General features: G+C 43.8%; 2 protein-coding genes across 2 annotated transcripts; one reads left to right on the top strand and one right to left on the bottom strand.

Annotated features, from left to right (window-relative positions):
- Window positions 1-1,593: 1,593 nt before the first annotated feature.
- On the top strand, window positions 1,594-14,274 carry LOC116491982 (methylcrotonoyl-CoA carboxylase beta chain, mitochondrial-like). The gene is made up of 13 exons (XM_032192382.1): window positions 1,594-1,622; window positions 2,087-2,410; window positions 4,110-4,306; window positions 5,416-5,594; window positions 6,550-6,630; window positions 7,074-7,252; window positions 8,196-8,388; window positions 9,400-9,491; window positions 10,044-10,200; window positions 10,958-11,080; window positions 11,702-11,847; window positions 12,324-12,405; window positions 14,081-14,274. The coding sequence occupies exons 2-13, from the start codon at window positions 2,091-2,093 to the stop codon at window positions 14,162-14,164; spliced, it is 1,833 nt and encodes a 610-aa protein (XP_032048273.1). The 5' UTR covers window positions 1,594-1,622; window positions 2,087-2,090; the 3' UTR covers window positions 14,165-14,274.
- Window positions 14,275-15,064: 790 nt separating this feature from the next.
- On the bottom strand, window positions 15,065-20,807 carry RPE65 (retinoid isomerohydrolase RPE65). The gene is made up of 14 exons (XM_032192795.1): window positions 20,797-20,807; window positions 20,208-20,290; window positions 19,621-19,771; window positions 18,986-19,093; window positions 18,752-18,893; window positions 18,325-18,472; window positions 17,969-18,050; window positions 17,504-17,636; window positions 17,277-17,416; window positions 16,604-16,733; window positions 16,226-16,340; window positions 16,036-16,130; window positions 15,821-15,932; window positions 15,065-15,216 (listed from the first exon to the last, which is right to left on the bottom strand). The coding sequence occupies exons 1-14, from the start codon at window positions 20,805-20,807 to the stop codon at window positions 15,065-15,067; spliced, it is 1,602 nt and encodes a 533-aa protein (XP_032048686.1).
- Window positions 20,808-21,493: the final 686 nt, after the last annotated feature.

The following is a 21,493-nucleotide window of genomic DNA, read 5'->3' as shown; positions in this document are numbered from 1 at the left end:
ACAGAGTACTAAAAAAAAAATAAATCCAGGGAAATGATATATGGGTCAACTTCAAAAAAAAAAAAAAAAAAAAAAAAAAAAAAAAAAAAAAAAGGATCTCACTTTAAATACATACTCAGGCATTTCCATCAGCAATTCCCCCTTCGGAAAGCTGAGCACCCAGCACTGTCACTACCATCAACACATCTTTGAAGTTCTGACCTCAGATACATTCTCCTGCTTTACATCAATTTCTGTCACCACTCTTTCCTTCCCCATTATCACCTGCTCCACAAAGAGCTCAACATTTCACATAAAATCCCCTAGGAAATGCCAGAGCCCTATGTAAAGCTGCGAAGTGTCTTCTGCCCTTCACCTTCAGCGCTTTAGAAGTTTCTCAAAATGTTGGGAGAGGGGAGTTCTGGTTATGCCATGGAAGGAGGAATGATGTGAACCGAAATAATCACAACCCCCACAATAAATGCCCCAGATCAGCCTGAATAGGGGGTCTCCCTGCCTTCCCCAGGTCACCACAGGGAGCCTCCTGAGCAGCTCCTGGCTTTGCTGAAGCCCCACAGGGCCACAGGAGAGGTTTCCTGCAATCCCATCCTCAATAGGAGGGAGAACATCACAGACACTCCTGCCTGTTTCCAGTTTAAACGAGAAACAGGGACTATTTTAAATTGTTATAGCACATTGAATCTTAATGATTATTGTCAAGAATTTTTATTAACATATACAACGTATTTACCTACAAAATCTTCCTCCTGCCTACGCTGGATTCTCACATTCACCAATGTATTAGTCACTGCTTAATTATCCCTGCGAAGCCTCATTAATATGTATGGCCGAGAGCTCTCTGGCAGGAGCGCATTTTAATGAAGCGGCTGCAAGGCAACAAGCTGTAATTTCTCGGGGGTTATGCCATGACTAACAACAGCAAACTGACTACAGCGGCCCAGAAACAGTGTGAGGTACGGAGGCAAGGAAATCAAATTCATTTTAATATTTTAATTATATGCCTAATTAGAAAGCGTTTATGCATCTCAGCTGAGCAGTTGCGGCACCGAACGATGGAGAGCTATGGACAGCAAATGTTGCTGGAAAGTGTGGATTTCCTGCAATCTGCAGCTTTTTGTGGTTCAGTGGAGGACTTGGGTTAGGTCAGGGGCTGCGCTGGGTGATCCTGGAGGTCTCTGCCATGGCTCTGTGGTGATTCTGTGTAACGCCCTGCATGAAGGGGGGGACGTGGAAGACCAGGCACTTTGCGGCCATCCTTTACCATTCTGTATTTAACAGAATACAGAATTCTGTACTTAACAGAACACTGAATTCTTTATTTATTTAGTGAGGTCCCAGTGTGGTATTTCTGAGGCACCATTCTACAAACCCCGTGTAATCTCCACACCAAACACCCTGTGTGTGTGCGTTGTGCTTATCGCCGACACCGGCAACTCCTTTGCCACTACTGGTACAGCCCCGGCACTCCAAAACGCCGTCCACCATCAATTTTTTTTGCCTCTTTTCCCCAGGACAGTCCTGGAGGACACCGTGAGGCCGCCCTGAGGCCTCCGGGGCCGGGCGGGTGGCGGAGCCGCCCCCGGGGCGGGCCCGGTGGGGAGGACGAGGCGGCGGCTGCCCGCGTAAGGGTCGCTGGAGCGGTGGAGGCCGCGGCGGGTGCGGGGAAGGAGAAAGAGAAAAAGAAGGAGAAAGAAGGAGAAGGGAGGAGGCGGTGGGACGAGCCGAGCCGAGCCGAGCCGGGCAGAGCCGGGCAGGAGGAGCGGGGCCCCCGCGGCTCGTCCCGCCCGGCCTCGGTGCAGGCCCCGCGGCAGCCCCGGGCGGGCTCCATGCGGGGTGTCCCGGAGCGCAGGGGCCGCGCTTGCAGCTCGGGGGCTGTAACGCAGAGTTTGGGAGGGGATTTTTGTGCCCCCCGCCGCTCTAACAGCGCTAAACAAGTTGTTAAAAGTGGAAGTTTCACCATTCGTGGCCGCACTCCTGTAGCAGCTGCCACCTCGCTGATTTCTGCCTGTTAATCCTTGCCTTTTCCGCCCTGCGGAGGCTGGATTTTAATTTGTAAATGCGGTTTCTCCTCTCTTTTAACTCCTAGGGCCATGTGGAACAATCTCACCTTCTGCTCCGTGTGCAAGCTCGCCCCTAAGCCCACGCCGCTGCTGCTGCCCAGATTCCTGCCTTTAGCTCATGTGTTCAAAAGGAGGTGTAAGGGCCTCAGTGGCAGTAAGCACCCAGCACAGACACTGCAAAGCGAGGGGCTGAAAAGGACGTGCAGCCTGCTCCCCGCTCGTTTAGTAAGTAGCAAAGCAAAATGTAGGCGGTATGCAAAAACCTACCCTGTGTTAGATGGACGCGTCCTGTCCGTGTACCGGCATGTGTTTGAAGAAAATTTAAGGAACAGTGAGGCTGTTGTTAAAAGGTAATGACTGATTTTTGTGACGTTTTCAAAGTGTTGATACGTGTGAGGTGGTGTGAGCGTTACTTACAGGTGCTTTTAGCAACTTTGAACCCAGGAAGATCGCTAGTTCAAAACTCCAGAGATGAAAAATAATAATAATAATAAAAAGGTTGTTAGTATTTTTTTTCTGACCACTTTGAAACTTTAGTTTCCTTGCTGTCTCCTGGTCAGTTTCTGTTGACTGAGGTGCCTGAAGCTAGGTGCAGGCTGTATTTAAAATACTGTCATATGACATTGTTCTGCACATAATGCCAAGAACTATTTTTAGGCCTTCATAAAATTTACTCAGGTTTGATTTTGAATGTAAAGAGGTAAATGGTGACCCGTGCACTTAAAGATTGCTCCTGAATGAGGGGGTAACAGTTACTGAAATTAATCACGGTTCACTGATAAAACAGGAAAACGTGTTTCATGCATTTGGCCTTAAGGATCAGATGGCAAAAATTCAAAGGCCTTTGTTCAGAGGAATGATAGGGGAGCTGAAAGCCCAGCTATGGAAAACACACTGTGCCCTCCTGTGGTGGCATTTACAACACTATTAAAATCCTTAGTTTTTTCCTGCTGAGGTTTTTCGACCTCTACAGTCTGCAGGAAGCCATAAGAAAGTAATGGAGTCATGCACAGAGTGATTTGTAAATAGTTACATCAGATAGTATTTTTATTTAAAGATGATGCATCTTGGTGAAAAATATTTGACTTAAAATAAATATAAAGCCTTGCTTGTTTAAGACCAAAGTTATTGGAGGTACCACGTTTGTTTCCAGTTTTGCTCAGTTCATTATCTGTATTTTATGCTGCCCTGATAATAGCAAATGGTAATCAATGCCTCTTTTTGATGATTGTAGTGACACTGCAGTGTTCACTCTGTTAAATTTCATCTTCCATGCTGTTGAGTATACGTCAGGCCTGTCAAAAAAGCTTTCACAACATGTTGAGGGGGAGCAGAGGAGGAATTCATTGGATGGGTTCTTCCCTAGAGTAGTTGGAACCTGGAGTTAAATGTCCATGCTGAATTAGGAATAGCAAATTATGACAGCCTTATCAGTATTTGCAAGTTTATAGACCAAAGATGTAGAGCAGCGTCTCTCAAAGTCTGCTCTGGTAGCTGATGGTCAGCCCCTCCTCAGGCCTCCATGTCTGGGGTTGCTGACGGTGATTGAAGTAGGGTCATATATTGTGAAATGCTGCGTTGGATGCATAAAGGCAACACGTGGGAGGGACAGGTGTTAATTAATATGGCTTAATATTGTCTCCTAGCTATGATCAAAAAGCTACAGATAGAATTATATTATTTCTGTTTATGTGTTATTTCTGTATAATTCTAATGTAATTAATTTATATTATTTCACTCTTCTTGGCGGGTCTTTGTTGGGTTTGGAAATGTGACACCTGAATAATGAAACTAAAACGACACATCTCTGCTTTTTGTTACACTTTGGAAGAAAACTTATGCCTTTGAATTGAGTGCTCTGTTAAGCAGACCTTAACTGTTATTAACAAGTTCCTTTCACTAATGATAATCTACAAATGTGGATTAATGTTGTTCATGGTGTTGGTATGAAAGCTGTGCAATACGTTTAAGTCCTGTGCTAAGTCTCCGGAAGATTATCTCGTAAATTAAGGTGGCTTTCATTAATTGAAACTTTCTTTTCTAAATCAGATACTCAGAATTGCTAGATTTGGTCAGTAAAGGAGGGGGAGAGAATGCCATCTTGCGTCATACTCAGAGAAACAAGAAGCTGTTTGTTCGTGAGCGCCTGAAGCTGCTTCTTGATGATGAGTCTTTTCTCGAACTGTCTCCTCTCGCAGGCCTCAATATGCCTTATGGTGATGTTCCTGCTGCTGGATGCCTTACTGGTAATTGCTGGAAAGTTTCACGTTAGAGGTTATGGAAAATTCGTGAAGTTCATTTGCTTAATTGTTTGTATCTTTAAATATGATTCAAGTTAGATCTAAAGATGTATATGGGCTGAGGGCATGGGCTGAAGCAGCCCATGCTGGAGATGCAGCCTGGAAGGAAGAAGGGTTTTGGGCCATTGTGAACCTTAACATAATTTGAGGGGTGCTGTCTGGGTGCATTGAGTATGTAGTGTACGTTAGTTGTGGTCTGCGTGTGCTGCACACCTTCCCATAGCATCTGGCCTTCCTCTCCGAACTTAGGGTGTTTGTTCTTACTGGGAAACGAAGAAGGGTACGTGTAGTCAGGTTTGTGGAATATAACATGGAAGAGCTTGGACTCTTCCCAACATGGAAGAGTTCAGCCACTGATGTATTATTTTCCGTTGTTCTTTGCTGGGAAATCTGGAGGAAACCTTTAAAGAAAAAGCTGTTTTAATTTCTTCTAGATCTAATAATTTATTTGACATACCAGTTACTGATTTTTGTGTCAAAAATTTAGAATGATGAGTCATTTAAGCTGATGCCTGTTGAATGAAAGGGGACCAAGTCGATGTGTGACACAGGCACTAAGACATTTATTTTGTAATGCTTTTCAAATTATGAACAATTCATTGCACTTCAAAGAGCAGTTCCAGTTTAAAAAACAACTAGAAGAATGGATTGTGAAATCCTGTCTTTTCTTGAGTCACAGACTTACATTTTTCAGTTTTATGTAGGTAATTTTTAATTGCCTTCACTGTTAACTCAGTCCAAGAGCTGTAAGTCAAATTAAGTTTTTTTTTTTTTTTGTTGTTTTTTTTTCTCTTATAGTGATACCAGGAATAAGTTGTATTTCAAGTTCAGTATTCTGTCATTTAGATTTTTTTTTTTGTATGTGTGTGTGTGTCGTTAGCTTTCATTTTCTTATTCCAGAGAAGAGCTACGGATTTCTTCCCTATGTGGTATTTGCCAGTTAATTTGCAGCTTATTGATATCACCACAATGACATCCTAGCTAAGATTTGGCCTCCTTGTTTCCTCTCTGGTGTCTCAGAGAGTCCTGATAAACATCTGTGATATCACTTGTAGGAATTGGAAAAATCTGTGGGGTTTGGTGCGTCTTCACGGCAAATGATGCAACTGTAAAGGGAGGAACTATTTATCCGATTGGAGTGAAGAAACAGCTAAGAGCTCAGGAAATAGCCATGCAGAACAGACTGCTGTCTGTGTACCTTGTCGACAGCGGGGGAGCGTTCCTACCACTTCAGGTAATAGCAGAGCCAGTTCATAGAGGAAAATACCTACTCCTTGTTTCAGTCATAGTCATTTTCTAGAAATAAATATCAGATTTATGATTTGTTTTCTTGGCTGCCTGATTTTCATTCAATTTAAGTTGTACTTAAATGGAGTTTTGCCTGCAAATCTGAGTCTAGAACATGATCTGAAGATACATAACAGTAGAGACAGCTTTGACTAATCTCTCATCTAGCATCTGATCGAAGTTTAAAAGCTTGACTATCAGCATTGGGAAGAAAGTGCAGAGCAAGCAGGTATCATGGATACTCCTCAATGTGCTGAAACATGTTGGTGTCCTTGAGAAGTTAGAACATTGTTTGAAGTTTCCATTTTCAACTTCAGAACCTTTAAAATGAGTCTGTATTTTGTTATGAAGTCTGTTACAGTGATGCGCAAGCCTCCATGGCCTTTAAAAATGCAGTTTTTAAAATTCTTGCTGTAGTGGAAAAACTTGTGCAGGTTACTTTCCAGTGCACAGAGGTCACATTATCACAGACTAGAGCTATTCCCTCTCCAGACTGAATCCAAACACATAGAAAAAGGTTTTATCCAAATTCAAGAGCTGAACTGAAAACTAGAGTAAAAAGGGAAATTGTCCTGAAGTTGTTTCATAGATAAAATACTAACATGAGCTTCCGCTTCTCCACATTTAAAGTTTAAGCCTGTCTAGAACAAATGGTTTTCATAAAACATCGGAAGACTTTCTCTGCTTTTGAAACATTGATGGCCATGGGTGCTTTTGGGGAATTGTGCAATGTGTAAGGGTAACAAATACAGCGGAGGGTGCTGCATGTAAAAGTTTCTGCTATGCTTGTTAGCGGTGACCTTCCCAGAATCAGTTACAATGCTTTTGTGAATGAATGAAGCAAAGAGGAAGTGCTGGCTTTTACAGTTAATACTGAAACTCGCTTTGTTTTCTCCTGTCAGTCAGAGCTGTTTCCTGACAAGTCACACGGTGGCAGAGTTTTCTACAATGAAGCAATAATGTCTGCTATGAAAATCCCTCAGGTACAGTGTCATTTTGAATACAAGTGTAATACGGGTGATAAATAGAGTTCTGAAAAAAAAAAAAGAAGTTTTCTTTATAGATTTTATAGGAGCAGCTGTCAAGCATGCAAGAAATTTCTGAAAGCTGACCTTTTCTGTTTGTGGGGTGGGGAGATGTGAGTAGTATCTCACAGACAAGAACACTTCTCCCTTAAGGGAACTTCTAAGTGCTTACTGACTGATTTTGATGGAAAGCATCACATCATGAGGTGGTTTCAGGGTGAGCATTGAGCTCTGTGATGTCAAGAGCAGCAATGCTATTCATGCTGGTATTTGTGTCTGTAGTTCGTGGTTCTCCAGGCTGCAATTTATCCTCTTGAACATTCCTGAAATAAAGGTGATGGCTTTGCCCTTCCATTCTTCCCTCTGCAGCACAGTGGTTTGTTCTCGTTTGTGTCCTTCAGGTGGCAGTAGTGTGTGGCTCCTGCGTAGCTGGAGGTGCCTACGTTCCAACCATGGCCGAAGAAGCTGTGATTATAGATAAAATCGGCACTTTGTTCCTTGCTGGCCCACCCCTGGTAAAAGCTGCTACTGGAGAATATGTCTCTCCTGAGGACCTGGGAGGAGCAAAACTTCACTCTAGGTATGTGAAATAATTCTCAAATTATTGTTGTTGAGAGCTCAGCACACGCAGCTTTAAAGAACGGATCATTCTGTTACAAGTTAATGTGACTGTTTTTGATGTTTTCAGTGTTTAAGAATTTTTTTTTTTCTGCCCTAAACTAATGCATGCAGAGGTGGCTGAAAGTCACCTCTGCATGCATTAGTTTAGGGCAGAAAAAAAAAAATTAGTTACTCTACTGAAGACAGTAGAGTAACTCGCTGCAGAGAAGAATCTGGATGCTTGTAAAAGTATCTGAAGCAAAGAAGAAAAAAAAGAAAACCTATCTGCCTCTGCTGTTGATGAGGGTTTCATAGCAGGAAACGAGCAAGCAGGAAATAAACGTGACAGTAGTAGCTGTGTAACTGTTTCTTTAATGTTATTTTTCTACGTCAGAAATTTCTGTAGTTGTCAAAATAGTTTTTCCCTTCTACACAGGGGACAAGGGAGGATTTGCTTATTTGTTTCTGGCATTCAATACTTGGTATGCAGAAACAAATTCCATGCCTTTCTCACAAAAGCAAGTATTAGTGACAGTCAGCTGTGTTTATATATTGTATACATTGTTACTGTGTGTATATCCAAGCTGGAAGTGCTGCTACAGTGATGCAATTTTTAAAGTTTGTTTTACCTTTATTGTTTCCAACAACATCATCGTGAGAATAGAGGCCTTTCTTTCATATATGTAGAAACAAAAGTCATGAGGAAGGACTTCTCTCTACTGTGAATTTGGTTTTGGTTTGGATTGCGCAGAAATTCCTCTGATGTACTGGTTTGAGCTCATTTGTACAGGAATAAAAATGCACAATGTTTTCAAGGAGTTCAGAGATTCCCAGGACAGATGAAGGTTTGTCTTTCACTTTGGGTTCTATCAGAATTCAGATTTCATTAATTCAATGCTATTTCCTGTTGTTCTCTCTCTTAGAGTCAGTGGCTGCAGTGACCATTTTGCATCTTCAGAAAAGGAAGCCTACGAGTGTGTTCGAAATGTTATCTCAACGCTGAATTACGAGCCTCTGCCGGAAGAGCTCACAGAACATGACAGTCCTCTGTATAGCTCTGACGAGCTCTTGGGGCTGGCACCGCGGGATTACAGGTGTACTCTCCCTGTGAAATTGGTAAGCTGGCAGATAATACATCCCTTCATCCTTTTGGTCTGCTTTGTCCAGTATCTCCAGGTTAACAGGCAACAGGCTATTCCCTCCAGGAGAAATGAAGTACATGAAGAATTTCATATGATTGCCTAATCATTGCCAAGCGGTCTTTAGCCGCAGCAAAGCAGAATGGCAACAAGTCTGCAGAGCTGTTGAAAATATTTAAACCAAAAACCTGCTAGAGATAAGATAATTACAGATTATGCCAGCTGATCCCCATCTGTTTCCACTCACTGTTTGAGATGCTTTTACATCAGTGTATCTTGTACTGTGTTGGCTGCTTTTAGAACATGCATCCCTTTAGAAAGGGGTTTGTGCTCTTATTCCTCCTGTCTCCTTTGTTTTTTAAGGGGTTAAGGCTTTATGTTGTAACTTAACTGCTTAATGCAAATGTTGACTAAAAAAACAAAGACACTCAAACTAAATTTGTTTGAGGTTGAGACAGACATCTCTGCAGAAACATGGAGTTGCATGGCACTATTTTTATTGTGCAGTTTTTGGAGAGGTTTGGTCTTTCTAAGGATGTGAATCCAGTATCTTCGACAGTGGTAAATTCCTGGAGTTAAGGGAATTGGCTGTAGTAAGAGTGTAGCTTTGAAAGGCAGCTCTTAAAACTGGGTTTAAAAAAAGCATGAGCAATATGCCACTGAGTATTTTTAGGCACATAAACTATAACTGCACATGCTGTTTTTTATAAGGTTTTTATGCATATGAACAACTGCTCTGTAACTTTGAAATAATCTTGGAATTGAACTTGGCTCAAAATATACGGTTGGTAATCAAACACAATTTTTATGTTTTGTGCATATTGAGTATTTAGCGAAGTGTAAGACATAAAAGGACCACTGCGATCATTTACTTTGACCTCTTGCATAATACAGGTCTCCCTACTATTGGAACAGAGCATATCTTTTTAGCAGAACCATCCTATTTTCACTCAGATTTCTGTAGGAAAGATTGTATGTTTCTTTGCAGATCCTGAGCCGTCTGCTGGATGGAAGCAGGTTCCAGGAATTCAAGGCTGACTATGGAACAACGTTAGTGACAGGATTTGGCCATGTGGAAGGGTAGGGCTATAAGACTTCATTATCAATATGCATGGACATATTTGTCTGAATAGCTTTTGTACAATATTTATGGAGTTCTGAACCAGTCAAGAATTGGTGATGGACTATTTCTAGAAAGCCTGATCTTTTATCTGTGGGTTCTGTACTCATTGTGTTTCAGGCTGATAGCAGCAGTGATTACAATTGAATGTTTTTTGTGACTTTGAACTGATTTGTTTGGTCACTCAAGTCACTAGCTGAACAGCTGGAATGTTGAAGTCTCAGCAAATTCTTTAAGAAGTAAGAAACAACATCTTGAAGGGTTCCTTCTCAAACTGAGTCGAAAGTTTATCCATGTTAATACTTCAACGCTTTATGTATAGGGACTGCTCTAAGACTTCTTGTTTGTTAGGTATAGCAGGTTCCTCGAGTGAAGTGATATGTGTAATTGCATCCTTTGTAGCCTAGATTTCTGTAAAAGGGCACATCTATGTGTGTGTTTCCACCCTTCCAAACATTATGGCCCGTCTTTTCATAATTTGTGGGGAAAATGTTCCTGTGTCTGTTTTGTAGGCACTTGGTGGGAGTGGTGGCTAGCAATGGGGAGCTTACTCATGATGCTTCTCTCAAGGGCAGCCATTTCGTACAGCTGTGCAGTCACCGGAGCATTCCCATCCTTTTCTTCCAAAACACTGCTCCCCATGCAGCAGAGCCAACAAGCATCTCGCAGGTATGGCATTTTAGTTTGACAGGCTTAATTCAAGGAATTCCCTAGTTCTTGTTTCACCTAACATTACATTTTGAGAACTGTTAGTAGAAAAATTATTATTTGATCTGCTTTTGATGGGTAAATCAAGAAGCTTTGTAATTACTTTGCTTTTAAATCTTCTCATTTCATTCTAATGTTAAGCAGGCCTGTACACTTACCTAAAATGGTGCTGTCAAGCTGGCAATGCAAGCTGTAAAACTTGGAATTTGCAATGCTTTTTACATTGAACTACAGCCTGTTGGCTCTTCTGATACCACTGTGCTCCACAGAAAATAAGTATTTCTCTTTTCTAAGGCATTAAAGTACATTATGTTTTGTCCTGGGCTTTGGAAAGCCTGATAGTAAAACCTGTGTTAGGTTCTCTCAGCAGAGACTATTTCTGCAGCTCTGTTCCTCCCAGCTGTCACCACTGCTTAAGACAAAGCCTGGCATAACTGTGTTGTGTCTAAGCTTGCTAATGCCTGGGAGAGCTAGAGTTGCTCTGTATCATAGGTTTCTGCACAGTGGTTATAATTGTTTTGCTGATTTACATCACAAAGTAAGGGGTATAAAGGGCTGTGGTACTTCATCTATTTATGCTGTCCTATTGTTTTGGAAGACAGGATCATAAAGAATTGCAAAGTAATAAATGTTTTAGAAATAGGCTGTAACTTTGGTGAGAGTAGAAGGAATCTAGAAGAAAGACTTGGCAGAACTAAAATCTTTATTTTCATTTCAGGCAGAGGCTCACTCCAACAGATTAAAAGCCCAGGCCTCCATGATGGCTGCCGTTGCCTGTGCTTCTGTTCCCAAAATAACCATAGTAATTGGGGGCTGTTACGGGAGTGAAAGTTATGTTATGGTAAGGATATCATAAAGGTTAATGGGTTTGGTTGTAGACTTGAGACTTTGCCCAGCTTTCATGGCACTTTCATTTTTAAAACAATGAAAGCTGTAGGCATTTAACTTGACTCATTATTTTAACTGATTTTAAAGTAAGAAATGCATCACAAGATGTGATTGCAGAAACCTTGGTCTGCAGCTAACCTAGAACGAGTTCTAAAAAACTGGTTATTGTCTGAAAATGTCCCTCAGAGGGTCCAATCCTGCCTTTTGTTCAGCACATGCTATTTGTTTTCAGAGATTAAGAACCACATCTTTTCCAGTTGTGTTATTGTGTGTGCTACTCAGGCTGCCAGTAAGCATACCAGGCCTCTTTGCTTGCTTTGAATTAAACATGATGAATAATAAAATGCCAATACCAAAGGCAGTGGTAACTGTGGTGGTTGCTGCTGCAGGGGATCTGTGCTGGTACAGGAGCTGTAGCTGTATTGGGAAGGATCTGTATCATTAATACTCTGCAAATTAAACTGTTACATTTTGTCTTAAACTTGATTGTAGCATTCTACAGCCATTTTTTGGGATTAAATTCAGCAAGTTTATACTGAGGCTTTGTTTCTTTCTTTCTTTGTTGTTTTTGTAGTGTGGGAGATCATTCAGTCCAAATTTTCTGTTCTTGTGGCCTAATGCAAGAGTTGCTCTTGTGGATTCAAGACATTTGACCACAGTCCCACAAGCTGGGGGCAGTGATAGTACAGATGAATCAGAGCTAAAACATCTGAAACAAAGGTAAGGATGTTAATGATACAACCCCACAGTTACGCTGAGATTTAATTAGTTAAAGTACCTAATTGTATTCATATTACACATCCCAAAAAAATGAAGCAAACCTGAATCTACTGAAAACTATTTTAAAATTCCGTGTAATTCAATGTCTACTCTTAGGATCTTCTTAAGGAAACACAGATTTTTGATTTTAAAAACCTAAAACTACACAATCCTAAATCAAGATACTGTGCTGTATATTAACTAATGGCAAGCTTCCAAATATGGGGGATTGTCCGTTCTGTGAAATGACTGAAATACAGACGGATCACATCTGATACGTATTTGCTGGATCCTAATTGATTTTAACAGTAGTACTGCACATTCACTGAAAACTGAAACACGTGCCTTTTTCACCTATGACTTCATTTTACTGTACTGATATTTTTTCATTAAGTTTTTGTGCTTTTTAAGTTTGTTTAATACTCTCTCTTCTCCAGGCTAGAGGAAGAAAGCAGTGCATTTTATTCTTCTGCTAGACTCTGGGATGATGGTATAATTCTACCTCAAAATACTAGAAAGGTAGGTTGGCTTTGTTTTGGTTTTTCCCCTTGTATGTTCTTTATGGTACGTTTTCATCCTCTGATCTCATCTTGTGGTGAGTGTGTAAGTATGATTTGCTCAAGGTCAGCTAGCATGCTGCTTCCCTGAATTAGGTCTCTGTTCTTACTCCATTTTCCTTGGTATTTAGCCTTGCAATTCTCATTTTTTCTCTATTTTGTTAGTCCATCCAAAAAGTTTCTGTTGAATTCTGGTTGTATTCTGGTTACTTTAATGTTTCCTCACTGTATCTCTAATTGACTTTGCATTTTGATTCAGTATTCTGATCCTTTTTTTGGGTCTTGCATAATGACTCATAATTTAATGCTCTTCACTGCTCACATTGTTTTCATTCTGTTGTCCCAGGATGTTTTATTTTGTTGATTTTCCTGCTCTACTTGCGTCTTACATTTGGGATGTGCCCACCCCCGCCCCCTGCCTTTTTCTTTTAAGGCAGCAGACATCTACTCCATTAAATTATTCCCAAAACTCACGAATATTCAGTAGTTGTTTATTAGCAGTACCTAAAGTGTTCTTTGTACTCTTGAAGGTTTTTTTTTTTCTATTTAAAGTTCATATATCCTGCCATCAATTAATACTTCTAAATAGGGTACATATTTATGATGCTACATATACATTAAATATTTTGTAGGGAGTTTATGGGAACTTTGATAAGGAGAAAGCATTGAGAAATATTTTCTAGTATTAGAACCAACAGACAACCTCTCCCTAGGAACTACCTGTGAAAAGAAACTAATGTGACAGTTGAAATGAATCATTATTACTCTCTTCAGGTAATTTTTACCAGCATATCACAATTCATGTTCACATATTTAGTTTTTTTTTTTTTTTTCCTTTTTTACACTACACTTTTGCCACTTTATCCCATTTCTTGTTAATAGATTGAATTTGTCTTTGTCTGCAATGACAGCATGTGCTCATGCTTAATGTGCCCTTAAAAATGAATCAGCTTTTTCAAGACAATGTGTGGTGGTTGAGTAGAAGTCAAATATGTACAGTGAGATTAGGAAAATGCTTATTCTGACTCCTAATTCCAGCAGGATAGACAAAAGGCTGTGGAAAAGAAGACTATTACACATATTGTATGATAATAGTTAAAATTCTCCATTAAGATTTTATGTTTAAAGACTGAATTTTTGTATTTTCCCCTCACTGTTCTCACAAGGCACCAAGAAATATGACTTCTTAGAAAAAGATGGACACAGAAGAGCAGGATGTTCTGCTAATTTTTGATATGTTATTGGAAATATTAGGAGTGTAGATATGTAATAACTGAAATGGATTATCATATATTTTGATTGAATGTTTACAGCCAAGTAGCTTTCCAGTGTTCCAGAAGTAATACTCATGTCACCACTGACTGAAGTGGTTTAGTGGCTTCCGTATGTAATACATACACTTTAGGATCCTGTGGACATTTTTTCCTTTGTATTTTCCCTGCCCCAGTGATATGTTACACTGACAATCTGTTTCTGCTAAGTGTACAGCCAACAATTGTTCATTTTCATTTTAAATGTTCATTGTTTTGCAAAAATTAAGAACAAATGCACTATTGAATGACTGCATAACTAGTAAATCTCACTAATTTCTTGTTTCAGCGGCTCACTGCTTATATTGTTTTTTGTTTTTTAATCAGGTAATTGCACAGTGCTTACAAATTATAGAACAGCAGAAGTACCAGGTCGTACCTTCATATCAGCATCCTGTCATCAGAATGTAACTACAGCCATTTTTGAGTAATCATCCTTTAAAACTAGCACCATGTATCAGAAGGCTTTAATGTAAATGATTTTCTAATTCTTTGATACCATTAATAAAAAAAGGTTAAGCCACTGCAAACAATCCTGGATTTCAAGTCTTTTTACAGTGAGTTTGTATTTTAAACCATAGTCTGCTACTGCATTAATTGAAAATTTATTTTGTAGAAAGGAAGGATTAAGTTGTGATTCTGCAGCCCTCACTGGAAGCAAATTCATCCTAAACCATAATTGCGTGATTTTTTTTTTTATATTCATATCAAGAATATGCAGAACTCAAACTGCATTTGGACAAAGTGGGAAAGAGAAGTCACATAGGCATTACTAAAGCTTACACACCTGTAAACTAGACAGAGTAAAGGCCAAAATGGCAAGTTCAGATTTCCAGAGCAGCTCTGGAAGGGCTTTTTCTGAGGACACTAATACGGAGACCAGGAAGCAAGTTCAGTCCAACATTGCTATAGGGTAAATATACCTCTTCTCAAAGTGTGCAACAGAAAGAACACATAGCACAGTAAGTTCAATACCTGTAGACAGGGTAATATGTAGAAAAGGCTATTCCATGCATCTTTTCCTCTGCTGAAGTGGCGAAGTAAAAATTTGTAAAAGAAAACTTGCGTTATTTTACCTGTATAGTTCTTAGTACCGTACATTTTGAACTTGTGCCACAAAGTACGTTTGAAAAATACCTGGATAAGTATTTTGAAGAATCATCAACACAACCAAAACGCTCAGTCTTAGTTAAATAGCCATGCAAAGAAATGATCTAAATTCCTTCAGTGTCACTTTCGGTGTGCTTGCAAATGGCAACTGCACCTTTTCAAAGCTGGAAGAAACCTACGGCACCAAGCTGCAGGCAGCAGTCATGCTCTTTTGAAGAGTCCGTGGAAAGTCACGGGGATGTTCACCTCCACCTCAGCCCGGGCAACTTCACTCATGTCTTTGGCATTCAGGATCAGGAGGTAGGCGGGCTTCGGCCCTGTGCCAGGGCTGATCACGATGCTCAGCACGACCCCTAGTAGGTAAGAAAAAACACTGGGCAGCAGAGACAAGGCTTCTCTCAGCTTCATACAGCCCTACTCAGAGCTGAGGAATTCAGGGAATAAGTCAATAATCTTTCAAACCTAGTGCTGCTGCCCACTTTGAGAAGTAGGTACAGGGCTGGGGAGGTATGAAGAAATGTGTGGAGTGCTTGGCATGAGTACAACTACTTCTTCCAGCAACAAAGCTGGAATTCACCCCACTCCTACAGGAGGAGGTGGGGGGGGTCAGAATAAAATGCTTGGTTTAAGACAGGTTTAATTTTACAAAGTTTGGCCATCTGGAATTCTTTAAGTGTTGTTATTCCTGATGGAAAAAGGCTAGGAAATGAGGATAACAGATGATCTAATCACAGAGGCTTTTCTCCTCTTTTACTACTTCTTTCCCAGTATTCTCAGAAACTTGCCAACAGTGTTAGAATAAGGCACATCTCACCCAGGAGCTGTCTGCAGGTTCCCTGCCTCCTGCAGGCCCCTGGTACAGCTTTGCAGGCTGGTTTTGCCAACAGCATGCCTGGGGCCAGGAGACACAAACTTTTCAAACAGCTGTGCAATTGACAGACCAAAATCCGTTCTTACCGTCATCTTCCTCCAGGGCATCCGGGTGTGGAACAAAGATGGGCTCTGAGGGGTATGAATCCGGCTCCTGCCACACCCAGGTCTCCTTTGTTTTAACATTCAGCTTACAAAGCTAAGGGTGGAAAAATTAAAACCACATCTCAGAAGTAGTCTTTCTTATCCTTAAACCAACAGCTCATCAAAAAGATGTGCCTCACCCATTTGCTGATAGTTACCCTGTCTGGAACGAAGTGATTCAGTCCAAGCCCATAGGTGTATGTGTAGGGTTTCCCACCGTATTTCTTGTAATTGATCTGTGGAAATTCAAAGGCTGCAAAGATACGTACGTATGCGTGAGGATTAGTAGGACACGGCCAGCTGATGGTGCTTGAGTTGTGTGGCTGTGACTCGGAGCTTTCACCTTACCGTGGCGTGGGCCTGAGAAAATAACTTCTGGCTCCAGCCAGATGGTCTCGTCGCTGCGCAGGGTCGCTGTGGCTGTGGTGTAGGGCAGGGTGACCAAGTTCTTGCCCGTGTCGGCCTGGGACAAGCAAAAATATCCAAGAGAAATGGAGAAACATTTCTCTGAGTCAAAAAGCAACACGCAGGAAATCGAATAGAATAACATTTCCAGCTCTGGGAAATAAGTTTCTTTAAAGACTCATGCTTTAAGAGTATTTTCCCTTCCTTTAGAAGCTTTAATTTGAATTAAATGCGACCTGGCAGAGCGCTTGGAGCATTCGGCCACAAACTGCAGGAGTGGTGCAGACACTGGTGCCTGCAGGCACGGAGCTGAGCAGGTACCTTGTCGATGTTGAGGGGCAGCACGTATCTGCGGGCTTCGGGCTGCGGCGCCTTCTCCGCCTGCCTCTTCACCTCGTCCCAGTTCGCCCGCAGATTGGCTAAATAGAGGTAGTTGTAAACGAACTCGAACCTGCACAGACAGCAAGCAGATGTCATTTGTAAGTGAGGAGTTTCAAAGCAGTTTTTTTTCCCTAAAATCCAGCTGATGACGAGTCCATTCCAGCCCCTCAGCTGGAGCGAGCCGGGCGTCCACCCCCCAGCACCCGATGGGTCTCAGCACCCACTCCCAATGGCCAGGACAAGCCTGGCTCAGAGCTGCCGGCACGCTGGGGATCACCTCCCTGGGGCCACATTTTTCTCTGTGTTTCTGTGAAAAATACCCTTCAAGCCTAAATCAGATTCTGCTGAACACAGCAGAATAGCGTCAGCCTTTTGGTAGTCACAGGAAGATCAAAGATGAAGGCAAATGAGAGCTGAGAAAATGAGTTTGAAACAGGCTCTCCATACCACAGGGGAATTGTCACGCTGTACAGCCAAAGGATCACTAAGAGGGATTCTCAGAGTGGCCGATGGAAGCGGTCTAGGTGCCAGGAGGGGATGCCCACGCAGCAGCGGGATGTGCAGCCCTGTGGGCTGGGATGCCGGCACCGGTCCCCAGCCGCCTTCCACTCACCCCTTCCAGGTGCAGAGATCGACGATGAGAAATCCGTTATCTTCGTAGGTGTTGATGTGATGGAAGAGGTTGAAGGCTGAGGTGCGGTACTTGATATTGAGGAGCCGCCCTTTTTTTTTCTCTGCCACGTGAAGCCAGACCTGAAAGGTGGCAGCACTTTGGTTTTGCTTGCATGGACACCGGAGACCCCCTGGCCCATGAGCGGGCACGGCCTGCCAGTCGCTTACCCCCATGGTCTCGTTGGACTCGAAGCAGTCCATGTAGTTGGCTCCCCACAGGCTCCAGGAGGAGAGGAACTTGAGCAGGTTGATTTTCACCGGGGTTTCAACAAACACGATGTAGTTCGGGGTCAGTCCGAAGCTGTTTGGAAACACACGGGGAGCACATTGGGCTCCTGGAGCACGTGGCTCCGTGGCTATAGCACGCACAGCAGAATTTCAACTCGTAGCAATACAAATATCCCAATTTTAGTACCTCCCCTAATTTCAGTTGCTGCTTACATGCAAGGACGAGCCATGGGTGCCACTTCTTTAGAGCATGCAACCCCACCAAGGCGGCACAAGTGTGCCTGTACAGTCCCATAGCAGCACCAAAAAGGACTCTGCCACCAAATGCTCATTTTCTAAAGCTGCTGCTCCAACATGGGAACACGCTGCATGGAGCAAGGAACCCCTGAGCCAGGCACACGTTACCTGTGAACATAGGAGGGCTTAAATCTGTCGCTGCAAGGAAATTGCACCACCACCTCCGCCTTGTTCATCGGGTCCTCCTTGTCTGCAACAGGACAGTCCAACAGTTATGGGAGAAGTGGCATCCGTGCCTACTTTGCCTGCCTGGCTACTGTTTGCCCAGCAAGGCTTCTGCCTTTAACACAAAGGAAGATCGTGATCTGGAAGCCATATAAATAACTGTATTAAAGATAATTCTTTTAAAGATGATAACTTTAAAAAAAAAAAAAAAAGAAAAAAGACGTAACTCATTTGAAGAACAAAAAGTGATTTATAGGACAAGATTTTTGCAAGCAGAATCACAGGTGCAATTAACTGACCTGCCTGGAGTGGGGGGATCCGTATGATGTTGTAGGCAAGGGAAAAGTTTTTTCCAAAGCAGTTGCCGATGTTGTAAACCGTCCCATCGTTCTCAACGTGGGGATGCGCCGTCGCCCCATTGACGGAGACGTACTTGCAGAGATCCACCTGGAGGGCAAGATGCAGAAAGTCAGGGCTCCCTGGGCAGGAGATGGACTCACCTGCCCTGCCAGGTGAAGGCGTTCTTGCCTTGCACAAAGTTCTTCTCTAAGAACTTCTTCTCTGCGGGTTGGACATTGGCCATACAGCTGGGAACAGCCCCATAGCACAAGCTCTGTGCAAACCACAGCTTGGCTCCAGCTGACGTGAAGCCCGTAGCCTCCAAATCAAACGCTCCCTTTGTAACTGCACTCCCCCACGAGACAGAAGCCAAGCACAAAGACCTACCTGCTTAATCGTCTCTAAAGTGTCCGGGTTAATTCTGGTTATAAAGTTGGTCTCGGTGCAGGCGTAGTAATCCTCACCGACGGGGTAGACGTTAACGAGGGCGTTATCGGTGACCTCCACGCCTTTGAAGTAGGAAAAGAACCTGAGCGGAGGAAGGCAGCGCTGGATCAGTGGCTCTGGAGGCAGGAGCCCCATGGCACAGGACTGTGGTGTCCTCTCGGGGCCCCTCGGTACCTGGAGAAAATGTTCTTGCAGGGATCCGGGTAGGCGTAGGTGCCGAATTCGGTTATCACAATCCTCTTCTCCGTCATTGCTCTCACGTAAGCATCAGTCCGAACGAACCTGGAGAGGGTAGGGGGTAAGGGTGACCATATGGCACAGGTATGGTCACATGAACGTGTCAAGCCACATAATCAAAATAAATACAAGTGATCTAGCCTTAGATCAGGCCTCATGAGACCTGTGAGAAGCAGAGGCCCTCACAGCCCAAGGCGGGCAGCTGTCCGAGCCACAACCAACACATGGGGTCCCAAATCTGCCCCCATCAGCTGGCACAGCAGGAGGGAGGCCATGGTCTGCTGAAGCCGGCCAGAAACATGTCCCAGTTCCTCCCAGCTGGCCTTCACTGAGTGCCCAGTGGCCCCCAGCTCAGTGGCTTCGGCGTGAGGACTCGCTGGGCTCCCGACACAGCATGGGAGGTCAAGCAACCCCCTGCCCATATCACCACAAAAAATAAGAAGTGACTTCTGGGAAAAGTAGCATTTCTGCTAAGTGTGAGCAGCGGTGCCTGCCCTCACGGGACAGCAGCTCCTGTCCCCACCTCACAAGCCCGAGCCAAGGCCGGGTCCCCCCGGGCAGCGTCCCCGTACCTGCGGTGGTAGGTGACGTGCCCCTCCTTGAAGTCGAACTTGTGCAGCAGTGCCTGGCCGTCAAAGAGGTGGTAGAAGGGCTCTGCCCCGACCTCGAACAAGCCAGGCCCGCAGCGAAGGAGGCTCCCCCTGAGCCAGGTGGGGATCCTGCCTGTGGGAGACGCAGCACCGTGAGTGCTGGGGCCAGCACCGGTCAGACCAAAGCTGTTTTATTGCATTGAGGGAAAAAAACAAACTTCAAAGTATTTTATCTTCCTTATCTTTATCCTATGTTTACTAAACACATTTTTGTTTTTTAAAGAAAAGATCATGCGTGCTCAGGAGTCCTTTGGTCCATTTTCTTCTTCCTTTATAGAGTCAGAGGAAAGGACAACATCCAAAACTGAAATGCCCAAGGATCCCACAGCCAATCTGCTCTTCCTCCACCCCAAACATGCCAGCCCTGCCACAGCCTTCATCTCCTACACATTCAACCCAGTGCTCCAGGACCTGTGAAGCCCCTGAGACCTGGGGAGCTGGTGGCCCAGGTGCTCCTGAGATCAGGACGGGGATCACAAGGCACAAGAGGAGGCTGAGGGCACACCAACCTGTGACATGGGCGGTTACCGGAGAGGACAGCTCCTCCACCGTCTCAAAGAGCTTCTTGTACCCTCCTGCAGGATGCTCCACTCTGAAAGGGTCCGGAGAGCTGGGTTAGTGTGACTCTGGCAGACCCTGGGAGCCAGCAATTTTTGACTTTGGGTGGACAAATCTGTGGCTGGCAAATAACTCCATCAGAAGTGGCCAGAGTCCTTCTCAGAGTCAGAAATCCAACTTGTATCTCCCAGGTCTTGGATAAGCTTTTTAATTTTTTAATTTTTCTTTTATAAGTGAAGTGCATTTGAGCATTGTTCATTCCCAGCAGGAGCAGACCCGGCAGACACCGGCCGCGTGGCCCTTCCCATGGAAGCCGGGCCCTCTCCTGCTGCCTGGGGGGCAGCTGATCCCCCACATCCCACACATGGGGTGTAGCAGCACCATCACCCACGTACCAAAACCACCCTTGAGTCCCACAGAGACCCTCAGCCCTGTCCCCGACCTGCTGCTGGCCCTAGGGACCTCCAGGAACAGCTTCAACGCTGCTCACAAGTGTGACCACGCACCCACTCCCACAGAGAGCACTGCAGGGATACTCACTGGCTGTACATTCTCTCCCCGGTGAAGGATTTGAGGCTGACGAAGCCCAGGGTGAGGCCGGGGCAGCGTGCTGGGATTTATGCGAGCTGTAAGTCCTGCTGGAGGAAGCCCCAGGGCCCACCCGCAGCCAATGAGCTCCCCGCTGCGAACAGAAGGGGCTTTCACCACCCAAATCCTCCCGGTGCTTGGTGAGGTTTTGTCTTGCCCTTCGCACAAAAAGAGGCTTTAAATGTTTCTCAGAGACCTAAATTCTCCCCAGGCAGAAGTGATTAGAAGGAAACAAACAGCAGAAGAGCAGAGACACACTGGCTGCAGCCTCAACTCTCCACCACAGGAGCCCAACAGCACCCACGTCCCAGCTGCAGCCGCTCCTTCCCGTGATGCTGTCCCCATCCCATACCACCATCCCCATCCCATGATGCTGTCCCCATCCCATGCCACTGTCCCCATCCCGCAGCACAGCTCGGTGCTTCGCCCAGCCTCCAGCTGCAGCACACTCCTTTGGAAGGATGGAGATTTTTTTTTTCCCCCACTACAAATTGCTCTCTTCCCCAGACTAAAACTTTACAGGGAGCGGTCAATTTTTTATTTTTTCTAGAATTTAAAAAACCACAAACATTTTTCACCGAGAGGCTGTGGTTCTCCTGTTCTGAAATAAACTTCAGAACCAAGTTAGGTCCCCACGCCCAAATTGAAG

The sequence above is a fragment of the Aythya fuligula genome, chromosome 8 (genome assembly GCF_009819795.1).
Source record: "Aythya fuligula isolate bAytFul2 chromosome 8, bAytFul2.pri, whole genome shotgun sequence".
Classification (NCBI taxonomy): Eukaryota; Metazoa; Chordata; class Aves; order Anseriformes; family Anatidae; genus Aythya; species Aythya fuligula.
This window is presented reverse-complemented; position numbering and strand designations above follow the sequence as displayed.

Bases quoted from the DNA above. Each gene is read 5' to 3' on its own strand.
- LOC116491982 (XM_032192382.1), top strand. From the start codon at position 2,091: ATGTGGAACAATCTCACCTTCTGCTCCGTGTGCAAGCTCGCCCCTAAG. The intron at 6,631-7,073 runs GTACAGTGTCAT...TGTGTCCTTCAG, and splicing joins CTGCTATGAAAATCCCTCAG to GTGGCAGTAGTGTGTGGCTC. The intron at 10,201-10,957 runs GTATGGCATTTT...TTTTCATTTCAG, and splicing joins AGCCAACAAGCATCTCGCAG to GCAGAGGCTCACTCCAACAG.
- RPE65 (XM_032192795.1), bottom strand. The intron at 18,473-18,751 runs GTAGGTCTTTGT...CTTGCCCTCCAG, and splicing joins CTTTAGAGACGATTAAGCAG to GTGGATCTCTGCAAGTACGT. The intron at 15,933-16,035 runs GTAACTATCAGC...TTCCACCCTTAG, and splicing joins ATCACTTCGTTCCAGACAGG to CTTTGTAAGCTGAATGTTAA.